This window comes from Carassius carassius, chromosome 33, assembly GCF_963082965.1.
Source record: "Carassius carassius chromosome 33, fCarCar2.1, whole genome shotgun sequence".
Classification (NCBI taxonomy): domain Eukaryota; kingdom Metazoa; phylum Chordata; class Actinopteri; order Cypriniformes; family Cyprinidae; genus Carassius; species Carassius carassius.
The window spans coordinates 7,733,604-7,749,107 of NC_081787.1; the positions used below are offsets into that span (position 1 = coordinate 7,733,604).

At 36.3% G+C, this 15,504-nt stretch overlaps 2 protein-coding genes across 2 annotated transcripts; both read right to left on the reverse strand.

Moving 5' to 3' along the window:
- Positions 1-545: 545 nt before the first annotated feature.
- LOC132113661 (probable palmitoyltransferase ZDHHC24) lies at positions 546-3,275 on the reverse strand. The gene is made up of 5 exons (XM_059521541.1): positions 3,123-3,275; positions 2,844-2,896; positions 2,501-2,772; positions 2,092-2,369; positions 546-1,185 (listed from the first exon to the last, which is right to left on the reverse strand). The coding sequence occupies exons 1-5, from the start codon at positions 3,127-3,129 to the stop codon at positions 893-895; spliced, it is 903 nt and encodes a 300-aa protein (XP_059377524.1). The 5' UTR covers positions 3,130-3,275; the 3' UTR covers positions 546-892.
- A 7,284-nt stretch (positions 3,276-10,559) lies between these two features.
- LOC132114217 (hepatocyte nuclear factor 3-gamma-like) lies at positions 10,560-13,527 on the reverse strand. The gene is made up of 2 exons (XM_059522330.1): positions 13,278-13,527; positions 10,560-11,861 (listed from the first exon to the last, which is right to left on the reverse strand). The coding sequence occupies exons 1-2, from the start codon at positions 13,335-13,337 to the stop codon at positions 10,794-10,796; spliced, it is 1,128 nt and encodes a 375-aa protein (XP_059378313.1). The 5' UTR covers positions 13,338-13,527; the 3' UTR covers positions 10,560-10,793.
- Positions 13,528-15,504: the final 1,977 nt, after the last annotated feature.

Here is a 15,504-nt window from a genome sequence, read left to right on the forward strand (position 1 = left end):
ATGGACTGGAGTCGTGTGGATTATTTGTGATGTTTTTAACAGTTGTTTGGTCTCGCATTCTTACAGCACCCATTCACTGCAGAGGATCCCCATTGGTGAGCAAGCGATGCTAAATTTAACCAAATCTGTTCTGATGAAGAAACAGACTCATCTATATCTTGGATGACCTGAAATATAGTACATTTTCATCAAATTCTCATTTTTGGGTGATCCTTTTAAGATATATCTAAATATGAATATCACTGCATTGGATAACAATCAATTAAACCAAATGGCATTTATTTTAAATAAAGATTATTAAAATTGGTACAGATTCAAAATAACAAATATAAACATAAGACTTGAGATAAAAATATTCAGTTCCATACAAAAAAAAGGAAAGAAAAAAGATGTGTTTTATAACTCAGGACAAAAGAAAATGACAGCTTGGCATATAGCACATTCACATTTGTTTGAACAGATAGTTTGGCACATAAATGACTGTAAAAAAAAACAAAAACAACAACAACAAAAAAAAAAAAACAAGAGGAGAGTAAAACATTCAATCAGGGAAAATACATCCCCTTCCAAATTTTGTTTAGCTTCACAAAAGCAAAGACTGCAAAATAGAACAAGGGAGAAAAAAATGCATAATAAAATATTTCAAATTATGTACTTTACATACACCAAATTAACACCGATTAACCATAAGAGTGCTGTAATGAGCAAAAACAAACTGTAAAGTGAAATCCGAAACTCTGCTGGTTCTTCAGATTTAAAAAAAAAGAGCTGGTAAGAGCTGCTAATTGTTTGGTGTGAGCAACCGTTGCTTCAGGATCAACAACATGTCATTCTGCATCAGCTGGGCAAATGTATTAAAATTGCAAGGAGAAAATATCTATCAGTGCACACCCTACTTCATGGGCTCTAGCGAACCAGTCACCTTGAAGTTTATGCCGTCTCCAGGCAGCGGGGAAGGTATCAAAGGACAGAGCCAGCAGATGTACCAGTACTTGCCCAAGCATTCCCTGATGTTAGCCACTGCTCCCAGGTTGTAAGGCTGCCGTGTGGAGTACCACTCACGTGTTGTCTGTCCCCTCAGCATCAGAATCACATGAAAGAAGAGGAAGGCAGCAACCAATAGGAAGCCCACTACACAAGTGTCGGCAATGAATGCAAAAGCAAACGCTCGTGCCGTCACCTGTCCTGTGATTGGAGAAAAACAGATGGGTATTTGTGTGACAATTTAAAAGGGGTCATACAATACATTTAAGTATCATTTTATTTTTTGCTAAAATCATAATTTTCTCTTCCATTTTCCCCAACATTTATGGGCCTTAGAATTTAACTTTTGTTGTTGTTGTTGCAGCTATTCAAAAATATGGGGTCAATAAGACTTCATATTTTTGAATTAAGTCTCTTATGCTCACCAAGGCTGCATTTATTTGGTCAAAAATACATAACTGTAATACTGTGAAATATTATTACAATTGTCTAATATATATATATATATAATGTAATTTATTCCTGTGATGGCAAAGCAAAAAAACGAACAGAAAGCATTTATTTACAATATAAATCTTTTGTGACATATTATAAATGTCCTTACTGTGTTGATCAATTTAATGCATCCTTGCCGAATATAAATATTCAATTCTACCCCCCTCAAACAAAAAAATTACCAACTACAAAGTCTATAAAAACACACTTGCATTTTCAAAACATCCTCATCTATGTTATTTTCATTTTTTCATTTAGCAGATGCTTTTATCCAAAATGACTTATAAATGAGCAACACATAAAGAAAAAGGCTAGCCAAGATAATATCACCTTATTAAAATCAGCACTCTACAAATAGTATTTAGGTTTGCAGGGCACCACAACATGTATAGTATAAAAAACAAATGTGGAATATGTGAAGCCAGAGCTATATGTGAACTTCAGACCTTCGTCATTGTTGAGATTTTGACTACGTAGTTAATTTTGACTTAGAAAATGTGCAGAGTATTCACAGCACATTCAACTCTCATTTCAAAAGATGGAGGAAAGTTTGATTTCTCATGACATTACGCATTTCTCAGAGCAGACACTGATAAGACATTTCATACGTACCAGAGACGAGCATTATCCAGGGCATAAGCAAAAGCAAGACACTGTGAAATGTTACACCCTCCTTCAGGATGACAATGAAAACCTCAGCATTCATGAATACTGCATAGAGCAGCCCTGCCCACATGAAGAGCAGACAGGTCAGGAAATACCGGTAATTGTAGAAACCCACACACTGGCCAAAAAACACACAGTGGTGATCACGCCGCAGTACACACACATTGCAATCGTAGCAGTGTGAGCACCGAGGAGGAGTGTGTGTCTCACAGTTGTAACAGTACCTATAATAAAAGAGCAAAATATCAAATTATTTCATTACTTGAATTCATGAATACCACAAAATGTCAAACAGAGATTTATAAGCAGAAATAAATGCTATATAAACACCGTACAATCAAAACAAACCAATTACCTCCACCCTTGACCCAATGCATCGCCTCCAAGAAACACTCCGCGAATACTGGGGTTTGTTTTGACAAACAGCGAAGCATTCCAGGTTATATTTCCCAACATGAAGTACTGAGCGAAGAGATGCATGGCCTTCCACATACTGGACCACTCAGTCTTCTTCTGTTCTGGCTCAAGGGGAGCTTCGACCAGCACCAAATAACTAACCTCAGCAGTGATGGAGAACACCAGCACAGCGTTCAGAACGATGGGCAGATGACGACCGGACGACTCCACCTTACACCACAGTCTACTCATGAACCTGGCCATGTTTTCAGCTTTGAAACATCTGCTGCGTGAGACTCTACCTGATCAACCTGTTTCCTGAACGTAAAGCCACTCGATTCACGTTTGCTTGAATCTGAACACAAACATAAAAAAAGATGGCAAATTGAGAGAAGCATTAAAAAAAATCTTTCAAAAGTCTGCTGGTTTAACCGACATTTATAGAAGCTGCGACAAATAGTAAGCTTACTAGTAACAGACACTACTAACTCTTACAGATAACACACTGAATGTTCCAGTCACACTGACAGCAGCTAGCGATTAAACACTGCTACGATTTCCTTTTATTAATGCATACCTACCTGTCATTCCATTCAGAGTATATTGTCGACGATAAATGCAGAACCAATGATACCCTGCTGGCTGCTGTCTTTAACACTGAACTGCTGTTTTTGGCACTGATGTATCTGTGTGTTGCAACTGAATCGGTCCGTCTAACACAAATGACACTCTACAAGAGTTCCAAGCTCCCGGAAATAAGGTGATTGTACAGAAACTCCAAATGTAAATAAATGTTGAAATATTTAAATAAATTGTGAAATACATAATGAAATAATTAAATACATAAATTAATGCATAAATTCCGAAATAAATATATTTATTTATTTATTTATTTATCCATTCATGTCTTTATTTATTTATTCATTCGTTCATTTATTTATTTATTTCATCCATCCACATTTCATTTTTAGGGTTACGGTTGAGGACACGTCACTCAGTGGTCGGCGCCACCTTTCAAACTCGATTTCTTTGGTCTTTCTAATTTTTTACTTGTTTTTCGAAACAAGCTATGGCTGAGGATGGTACAGTAAAATATCTGTTGTTGACTCTTGCAGGTGAAGTTATCAATCAAAACGTTGACTATGACATCATTTTAATACAAGTATAAAATATATATATTACTGTACCATCCTCAGCCATAGCTCGTGATGCGAAAAACAAGAAAAAGGATCAAAGAAATTGAGTTTGAAAGGTGACTCTGCAAACTACAGTAAGTGACGTGCCCACATCCCTAACCCTGAAAATGAAATGTGAAGGGGAGAAATAAATGAATGAATGAGTAAATACATAAACAAATGAATAAATAAATAAATACATACATAAATGAATTAATGAATAAATAAGTACATAGAGAAATGAATGAATACATAAAATAATGAATATCTATTTATGCATTTATTTATGTGTTTAAATATTTCATTATGTATTTAACCATTTATTTATATATTTCAACATTTATTTAATTATTTAATTTTGAGTCATTTGGCCCTCCATACATGAGAACTGGGTCACTTGACAAGCAATAGGGGAGCCCGGGGCTAGTTATCACAAGGTTTACTCCAGTGATTTTATTTTATGAAAGTCGGTATATGTATAGACATATGCATATAAGTCTAAGTATAAGTCTAAGTATAAGTCTTGGCAGCTAAATACGTAAATGCATGCATACATAAATTGAAACTGGGGATGTTAACATTTTCATTGTCTTCAGTTTTTTATTCAACAACTATTGCAAAAAAAAATAATTAAGTGATATTGGATTTGAAGAACAGATTTCAGATAATTAACTGTAATTTGAAGAATGCTCTTTGTGAAGTGTGACGATGTGGCAGCAGCGGTTTTCTCTGAAATAATCTAAAATTGTAAAATGTGAAATGTCAAAGCCTTGAGGTTAGTATAGTAAGACGTAATCTTTAAACACAGACAACCACAATTTTCCTTTGACCACCCCTTTCCTTTTGACCCCTTTCTCAAAGAATAATCCCTAATCTCATAATCCGCACTGTTCTCTGAGAGAAAGCAGACAGCCATTCAGAGCGAGTTTAACATGACATCCTTTACAAAGAGTGAGGAGAGCCATGACAATCACCAAAGGAGGGAATACGACAATCTACAACACGAGTGAGTGCTCGTGTGATCAGTCACTTTGCACTTTATTTTATTAATTTCGTCCCAGTAACGGGTTAGTTTGTAATTATTTTACTCAGTTATTAATTTACTTTTAAGTTTTCTATTTAGAATAATTTCGTTTGTGATGTCGAGGTTTTGTGGCGCAAGTTTCCATGATGTAAACTTGTTCCGGTTCTCCCACTTACCGTTAAAACCCATAAGAGGGCGCTATCGTCTGTCCACAAGGGCTGTAAAAAATATAACAGTGATGATTCATAATACATAACTGACTATTCTGTCATTATCTACTCACCCTTGTGTTGTTTGAAACCTCTGAAAGTAGTATCATCTGTAGAAGATGTAGGTTATGTAAAATGAAAGACCTCCATAGCCTAGTAAAAAAGATGCAGTGAAAGTGAATGGTGGTTGTCATTATGCCTTTAACAAAGTACAAGTTTGGAACAACGACATAAACTGCTCTTTTAAATCATTCTGTAGTCAGGGTATGTGCGTTTAACTAACCTTTCTGAATGCTTATCCCTCTAATAATACAAGTCAGCAAAGGAGAATGCAGCTCCAGAATGATCTTCAGTCACAGCAGCGAAAACATCCCCTGTAAGAAACCTATACTTTCATTAAACATCCTAATGTGATGTTTGTTGAATTCAAAATTTGAGGATAAATGAATTTGTTATATCACATTGTGCTGTAATGTAACATTGTAATTATTCACCGAAGCCACGGACACTATACGGGACAGCTAACACACAACTTCCCTGCCTTCCATGAATATACATGCATTGTCATGGATATACATGCATTTATTATTTTATTTTTTTTTGTAAAAAATGTACTTTTAGGGGCCTTGTCAATAACTTGTCCGTTACTGGAGCAGTACTGTTAAAGGAATGACATTATACCTTATCTAACTCTAAAAGGTGCATATTAGTACATTAGAGTAGACATATTTACCCTTAAACTCACCAACAATACAATGATCCAATCAACCTCTGAAGGACAAAATAAGTCCCACCCTACATTTCTTCTTATTCAAGAAGCGGTTTCACTTGGATATATGTGACCCTGGACAACACAACCAGTCTCAAGTCGCTTGGGTATATTTTTAGCAATAGCAAAAAATAAAAACATTGTATGTGTCCAATTAATTTTTTATTAGTAATATGTATTGCTAAGAACTTAATTTGGACAACTTTAAAGGCAATTTTCTCAATATTTTGATTTTTTTTTTTTGCACCCTCAGATTACAGATGTTCAAATACCTGTATCTCGGCCAAATATTGTCCTATCCTTACAAACCATACATCAATGGAAAGCTGATTTATAATTTGGAAAATGACACTTAAGACTGGTTTTTGTGGTCCAGGGTCACATATGTCACAATAAGGAAGTAAAGACTATTTCCATTTTACACCAACTTTAAGGTACTACTACGGAGGTTTTAGAGGTGAGAAATAAGGTATAAAAATGTCTCTTTAACAGTACTACCACAGTGACAATCTGTTAGTCAATTTTTGCACAATGCTTTTTCTGAGAGTGTGCCCTGTGTTTTAATGCATTGTCCATCACATGACCTGCTTTTGTCCTCTAAAACTTCATTATATTTTGGCATTGCATGTACATTAAAATATTTCGTTGTTGTTGAACTAACCTACACATTTTCTCTTGAACAGTATCTGGAAGTGAACTTCCCACGATGGCAGCAAAAACTCAAAGACATAAGAGTTTCTGAAAAATCAAAGGTCCTTTTTATTGGGAGGACATGACAAACATGAACAGAACTGTAGGTTATGGGTCTTTATAATGTGAATGTCTGAAAATGTTACTGAAAGGTTAATAGGAAAAGGTATACATCAAATGCATCGATTATGATGTCTAGTTTTTCTCCAGCAGGTACAACAACACTGTTAAACATATTCCGTAAAATATACGGTAAAAAAATGGCAGCTGTGGTTGCCAGAATTATACCGTAAAAAATACGGTAAAACCATTTTTGGTTTAACTGAGTTGACTTCACATTGATTTGTTTCCCTTTGGGAGAAATATTACATGATATTAGTCTAATGTAGTGAAGTGAAGTGAAGTGACATTCGGCCAAGTATGGTGACCCATACTCAGAATTTGTGCTCTGCATTTAACCCATCCGAAGTGCACACACACAGAGCAGTGAACACACACACACACTGTGAACACACACCCGAAGCAGTGGGCAGCCATTTATGCTGCGGCGCCCGGGGAGCAGTTGGGGGTTCGGTGCCTTGCTCAAGGGCACCTCAGTCGTGGTATTGAGGGTGGTGAGAGAACTGTACATGCACTCCCCCCACCCACAATTCCTGCCGGCCCGGGACTCGAACCCACAACCCTTCGATTGGGAGTCCGATTCTCTAACCACCAGGCCATGACTTCCCCACAAATAGAGGTAATGTAAACAAACTGTCCTTTTAAATCTGTTAATGATTACTGTTGTTGAAAGTGCGTCTATCAGTCAACCATGATCTATCTATCTATTCACCATTGTATTAGTCACCTTGGGTTAGTGACATTTTATTATTTGCATTCAGCATAGGTGTCTTGTTTTTTGTTTGTTTTTGTTTTTTTTATCCAGATCAACCCTCTGGTTCAGAAGTAGAAAATCTAGCACAGAAGAACCATCCTGCAGCCACAGATGAGATAGTGGAGTCTGATGATGAGTTTGACCACTTCTAGATTAAACCAGAAACTAGATCATAAATGCGAAACAATAGAAAGGGAAAACCAACAATGGATGAATACGCTGGACAGAAGCTGCAATAACTCGATGCTTTCAGAAAATGAGCATGGTGCACGCCCTAAACAGCAGCTTCAGACCAGCCAGAGAGCCACAAGGCCGAGCAATGAATAGAGGAATCAGATTACAAAGGGATGAAAGAGAAAAGAAAGGGATAAATAGATGCTGGGTGTCCCTCATTTTTTTTTGTTATTTGCTGGTAGCTTATCTGACTGTCCTGAAAGAACCACACCACTGTCACTCTGCAAACACAGGTGGATCCAGAGACGAAGAGAGAATAATAGAGGAGATGTATAGTAGAAGATGTTAAATGAGAGAAGCCATGTTATAGATTTTATTCTAAGCACATACCTGAAATGGTTTCATTTTCCTAAAACAGTAAAGCATTTCATTTATCTAAATTAATGTATTATTTATGTCCCATAGGGAATGAAAGTGTTTAACCTGAATTCTTTGGCATTAGTTTAAATGTAGCAAGAGTTTTAGCACTTTCTCATTCAGATGGGGAGCGTGGCCTGAAACGAGGGGGGTGAGTGGGGGTTCGGGGGAAGAGGGGGTGCTACGGGAAGGAGTACAGGCCTGTCACTGCCTCTGAGTGATGGCTATTTGAACAGGCATATTTACCCGAGCCCTTGTGAAAGGAGACGGAGGGACACTAACGGAGACGCGCAGGCACAGACAGGCAATAAAAAGCTGGCCACTGTGTAAACAACATGGCCTGGTCTGTTCGGCCGCTGCCATGCCAACAGGGCAGCTTCCACTCTCCAGCCAATCACATGCCAGCTTTTTGACAAGTGGAACAAAACCCCCATCAGATGTTTAAAGCAGCCATTGTTTAAATGCTTACAAAATAAAATATTATCTTCTGCGTTTAGTTGATATGTTTTTGAAGTGACATGTCCTGTGGAGTGACATGTTGTACTGGTTTAAACAGCATTTTGCCATTCTTCAGCATGCAGATTTATTTATGACCTATGATTTTTTTTCTTTTAAGCATTGTTGCAACACATGCATGTTTAAAATGAACTAGCAAAAAAAAAAAGGTGATTAGGATTGGTGTGAAGCTTAAAAGGACCAGTACATAATTATACAGTTTGAATTTAATTACATATATTAATTTTTATTCATAAACTATAAATAATTTTATTGCATTATTTATTTAAGATTAATTGAATTTATTATTTATTTTTATTGCACATTTATTTTAATAATAATAATAAAAACGTTAAAAAGAGTGATATTGTGAAATATTAGTGCAATATAAAGTAACTGTTTTCTATTTTAATTTAAATGTGCTTAATAAACATTTATTATAATTATCAATATATAGAAAAGTTGCTTAATGTTGCTATGTATTTAAGATTAATGGAACTAATCAGAATAACTGATTTTCTTTTTTTTCTTTTTCGCCAACAGTCATCTGAACCCCCCAGCCCCCCCTCCACCCCCACACACACACAGTTTGCGTTCACAGCTGGCCCACTGAGGACCTGCAGACTGCATCTTCACACCCTACACATCCACATTCACACCCTTGTAATGCTAAGAACTGAATACACATAGCCAGACTCTTTAGATATTTAGAAAGCCATAGCACAGTCATCCATCATCAACATACAGCAGAATCTGCCGATGAGCCGATTTCTAAAGAGGGCAATAATCTGTGCAGGAATAGATCATAACCATGAAATCTCATGAACTCCTCATGTCTCGCCTTCTCTCTGAATCTCAGACACACACTGAAGCGTCTGTGGCTTCTGCTCAGATCGCTGTGGGTGTCCCTGTGTCCTATTGTTGAGAAGACACTGCTTTGGGGAGGTCCACCATTAAGACCAGTGTCTTCCTATTGTTCTCACACACTCAACACAATCCTGCTTACCCAGGAATCAAAGGTTAGGCTAGGAGTGGATGAAGGGGGTTGCAACCTTTCTTCTGCTAGCATTCAGCCCATGAGACACCGCACCAACTAGTCAAAATCACAAGCCATGTCTGGACACTAACCAGTAACCTATCTTATATCATCAGTGAATCTGTCAGGTTTTTCCTGACTGTTTAGAGACATGTAAGTGTCATAAATAAGCATTTTTATTTCATTTTTCTCATTTACTTGTCAATTAATTTTTTATTAATTAATTTTATCATATCATTTCATTTTATTTGTAATTTATGTAGCATTTTTTCATACACGTGCATTCTTATTCCAAATTCATGCACTAGTAAAGTAATATACACAATCCCCCTATATACATTAATTTTATATTATTTCATTATTTGATAATATATAATACAATAGTATTTTTATTTATTTGTTTGCTTTTCTGCTTGTTTAGAGACATGTTTGTGCCATTATTATTATTTGTAATTCATATACTGGTAAATTATTTATTTAATATTATCTAATTATTTTATCATATATAATTTTATTTACAATTTATTTTATTTGCCCATTAAAAGTCATAAATGTCATAAATGTAAATTTTTATTTCCAACTCATACTCATAAATATGCATAATGTTAATGTTCCTCTATTATTTATTTAGTACATGTATGATTCTTATGCATTATTTATTCTTATTGTTTTGCTTGATTTTCTGCTTAGACATTTTATAATTAAGTTTTATTTTTGTAATTTTCATGCCAGAAATATGTATTTTTCTAAACATATTTACAACTAAATGGATGTACATAATATTCATAAATTTATTTCATATTATCTATTATTTCATAATTGTTAATAAAAATAATAAGTATTATTATTAGTATATTATTGTTCAGGGTCTGCTCTATTTTACACAAACTGTGCATTTTATAATATTATTTTAATTGGTTTCTAAAGAAGGCTATTAAAGGGCTAGATTCGTTCAGGTTAGTGTGAGGAATGTCAAGACAGGAAATGATGTTTATCTTTTACAATGTGAGCAGGACAATGCCTCTGTTGAGTTGATTCTTCCCCAAACACTCTCTTGAGGAATTTAAAAAATGCAGCAGTAAAAAATTTGGAAGCATGAAAGTCTAATTATAATCTTCAAACATACACCAGACAAATAATTAACACCTTTTGGAATGTTAAAATTTTTACTTGAGATTTACAGCAAGGAATTCACATATGTATTTTCAAACACCTTCAATTCAATTGAATTCACTTGAAGCATTCCCACAGAATCAAAGAAATCCTTCAGCATCAGATAACAGATACTTCTCCAGCTATGAGTTGTCCAACTAATATATACAGCAATTATAAGTATCTAAACAGAAATGTATCCATTTTTAAAGCCCTTAATAGACTATAGGAGGTTAGTCAGGAGGAACTCAGAAGAGGAGCAGGACACATGCTAAATCCAGGGTAGTAAACCGAGTCTCCTGCATACGAGGTGAGGTTGGGATGGGAATTAGACTGGCAGTAAACCGGGTAGTTCACAGGAGTCTCGCAGTACTGGAAGTCCATAAGTCGCGGGACAGAAATGGAGTGTTGGGATGTAGGTTCACAGTGAAAGCTGGTTTCCATAGAGGCTGGCGGGACATGCTGCAGGCTGGGACTGGGCATTGTTGGGAATGGGACGTTAAGAGAAGGCAGGTGTGTTGAGATCTCTGGAGGCTGGGTAGGAAATAAAGTGTGTGAGGGCGTAAGGTGCTGATGAAGATGGGAAGGAGAAGGAGCTTTGGTTTCAGGATAGACCACTGGTAAAATGCTTGAATGCTGTGTTGTGGTGTCACTTGGAGGAGGTACAGGTGATTTACAAGAAGAGTTGAGTGACTTGACCTCCACCTTTTTTTTCTTCCCTTTTGATTTTACAGGTTCTCCATCCAAATTGTTTGGCAACGTCGCCTTCTGACACTTGAAGCGCTTCTGGCGACGCATGTAGCAGCCGTTTTCGAACATGTTACCCGAGTCTGGGTGCAGGGCCCAGTACGAGCCTTTCCCTGGTGAGTCTGGTGATCTTGGTACACGCACGAAGCAGTCGTTGAATGACAGGGAATGGCGGATGGAGTTTTGCCATCTCTGTTGATTCTGTCTGTAATATGGAAAGAGCTGGCGGATCCAGTCGTAGATCTCGTTCAGTGTCAGTCTCTTGGCTGGCGACTGCTGGATTGCCATGCAGATAAGAGAGATGTAAGAATATGGTGGCTTGGCGTGGCTTAAGGTCCGTCTGTAGACTGATTTCAGTGCTGGAAACTCAGGTTCACTGGAGCTGCACTCAGCGTATCCTTTGGGGTTTGGTGGAGGCAGTATTCCCACTGGGCTTCCGAGTCTCCCGGTGTTTCCCACAGCTGCTGAATCACACGGTGGGCCGTAACTCTGGTAGTGATGTCCAGGTGGGGAATATCCTCTGGGGCCCAACGGCTGGTTGTCTGCTCCATAATATACCTAAAAATATTAAAAATTAATAAATTGTCATTAAATTTGAGAATATTATTATTTTTATTATTATTATTGTAATGTGAGGGCCAGAGTCAGAAATAAACCAAGGCCTTGGGCCCAAAATCACATTTATAATGTCAAAAAATGCAGTGATTTTTGTTTCTTCTGTTATTTAGTATTTTATATATTTAATAATATTCCATTAAAAGCAACTGTTGTTGAATGTGTCACTAATATGATGGGGTTTTTTCATTGACCAAATCAAAATCAACTGAAATAGTATAGAGAGATATATCTAACAAAACGAATTTTGGGATGGAGTATCCCTTTAATGTCTTTGTAGGATAGAGTTAAGAGTTTACTTGATTTTTGGCCTTTATGTTTTTGCATTATTTAGGTTATTAATATTAAACATATTTATATTCGGCATCTTGTGTGCATCTGTTGGACTTGTTAAAGTGACGATTATTATGAAAAAAACTTAGGTAAAATAATCTACAACTTTTTCGGTTCCTATAGCCTAAAATTATGTATAATTGTTATGGAACTGTGCAGTAGAACCGAAATATGAATTTTGACGACGATGATGAGTTGTATTGCTGACGTCGGCGTCCAACGATTCTTGTGTATCCCTTATTTCCAAACCAAACCTTAAATGGGTAACTCCATGTAAATGTATTTTGACCACCCACCCAGCCGATAACCCCATTATCCGGCTAGCCCGGCTATTCTTCTCACCCTTGTTTTGTCTCTTTTTAAGTCACTCACCGTCTGACTTTTTTCTATCTCAGGACAGAGGGGTATTTGGGGGAGCGACTGATGTTTTTAGTTGTTCTTTTTTCCACGATGTACACAGCGTTCGTAATAATTCGGCCCTTTCAAGTTGGAACCCCGCTTTCGTGTTTCGGATTCCGAAACGCCCCTCTGGTTATGAGCCCGTGCTGGGCCGATTGTAAGTCATGCACGAGTGTCAAAGCGCGAGACATTCAACACAATCACAGAGTCAATCAATTAACTGCCGCGAGACCACACACATACAATCGCAGACACGCTGAAAACACACGTAACGTTACAGCTAGACACGCAGACAAAAAGCTTCAAACAGCAAATGTCACCTGTTTCTAGACTATAATATTTTAAAAGGTTTTGTTCTGATCTGTTGTGTTTTAGCTGAAATTAGTGTTTGAATAAATTATAGGTGAGCAAAAAAAAAATAAAAATAATGGTAGAAGGTAGGCTAATCTAATCCTAATGTAAAATATTAGTTGCTCAAAATGTTTTGGGGAATATATAAATATAACTAATTTAAATTTTTAGTTTCTACCTAAAACTGTGGGGGGAAAATAATTATTAAATATACTTTATTATAAATTAGAAATGACAGGTAAATCGAATAAAATGTTTTCTCCCATGGGAACATACCTCGTTGGAGTAAAATGAAATCCATTGATCGCCTCTCTCCCGTTTCACTTCGTCAATCATGTCTTCTGTTTTTCAACTAAATAGGCTAAGTATTTAATTAATTATGCAAAATGACAGAGTGAATTACAAGTAAAACGAGATTTAAATCTCAATGAGTATCACAGAGCATTTGGAAACACAACACCAGTCTGTGTAAACTGCTGTAGGTGTCCAGTCAGGAAAGTTTAGGAGTAATGTGCTGCTCCTCACAGACTGAGTCCCATATATGAGCGAGCGCTGATCTCCCGCCCTCTGACCAGCCTGCCCCCTGAACCAATAGGTCTACACAGTACACACTAGGCTACTACACCGCTTCATTCACTTCATTGAGCAATGACAAGCCTTCAAAAATTTATTGTCACAAAATGGCCAGTTATACTCACCTGAAAACCGAAAAAAAGTTGACTCTCCAAAATGCCTGATTAACATGACGTTTGTCTTGGAGTCCTCTACAGAAGACATGTAGGTTACGACAATTATGCCGTTTCGCAACAAAATTATTCCGATTTGTTTATTTACGACAAACAATTTGAAAATTAGCCAGATTTTAAATGATAGTTACAAAACATCATTATATTTCCATAAGAGTCAGACATCCAGACTTAAAACTGTGGCACGAGTGGTCTCAGAGAAATTCACTAAAATATGATGTCCTTGAGGACAAAAGTCTATGCCCTGGTCCCACGACGATAGGACAAAACGTGTTTAAACGACTTTAAGTAAACGTCCAAGATAACACTATAACAAAATGGTCAGGATATCTCTTAATAACGTAAAATTACAAGGTTCTTTCTTTCTTTCTTTCTTTCTTTCTTTCTTTCTTTCTTTCTTTCTTTCTTCAACCTTTTTAGCATAATTCACGGTTTTGTTGTACCATTAACTGGTAAAGAAAGACTATATGGCTATGTGGAATAATTAGTAGCAAATAAATAAAATAACATAGTGACAAAAATGCTTATATTCTAGGCCTAGACCAGCATATTATCATATAGAATAAAATGAGTTTTTATGGTTAATACAAATTCTCAAATACATCTATTAATTATATGTGATAAATTGATCACAACTAATGTTTTCATAAGATAAGAAAAGAATCAGCTCTTCTTGGAGGTGAATGCTCCTGAAAATTAAGTCAAATATTGCCCCTTATTTTTAAATTGTATTTCTGACATTGATATGAAATAAATACCATTGAGCTAAAATATATTCATGTGCATCTCTTTTTTTTCAGTCTGTAAAGTTGGTATTGTGTCTCATTCAGTGGTCACAACTCGCCCCTCTCTCTTTTTCTCCCTCCACATCTCCCTCCTCTCCATTGTGGGAGACAGCTGTTTGGCGGATTGGGGGTGTTGGGTGTCATTTTTATTGATGGAAAGCAAACATTTACTCTGTGTGCCATTTAAAAGCACCACCCTCATCTGCCTGCCAGTTCAGCTCAGCCAGAGGCCTCAAGAAACACTCCTGCTCTAACAAAACAGACATAACGAGTTGTGTATTCTCACCATCCTCAAAACTTGGAGATGTCAGTTTTGAAAAACAAAAATCAAAACTGGTTTATCTAGTGCTAAGTGACTCCTGCATTTGATGAAATGTTTTTTAAAACAAGACAATTAATTATATCCTATTCAGACCTTCCCAAGGTGTGAAAAATGACAAGAACTTACTGATTAAATCACCAAGGGCATTAACACAAGAATATTTAAAGACTCATTCACTCTTAAAAATATAGGTGCTTTCATTAAAACCTTTTTGTTTAAATGGTTCCATAAAGAACCTTTAACATCTGAAAAACCTTTCTGTTTCACAAACGGTTCTTTGTGGTGAAAGAAGGTTCTTCAAATGACAAAAGGTAAAAAAAATTATGGTTCTTTAAAGAACATTTGACTGAATTGTGGAACCAAAAATGGTTCTTCTATGGCATTTGCTGTGAACAATCTTTTGAAGCACCTTTATATTTAAGAGTGTTCTTAAGTTTCTTAAAGATTAAATCAAGTTTGAGGCTTAATACATCAAGTGAGCATTGCACTGTTCTCTTTGATATGTCAATATCAAAACATCAGGAAACAAAGATACATTTAGGCCTGATTTAGTTAAAATATTTAAGATTAAACTTTTATTAATTAAACTGCAAGATGTTTGATTGTGATAATTTAGAGCCCCAGTCTAGATTAAAATGTTGCTGCAAATC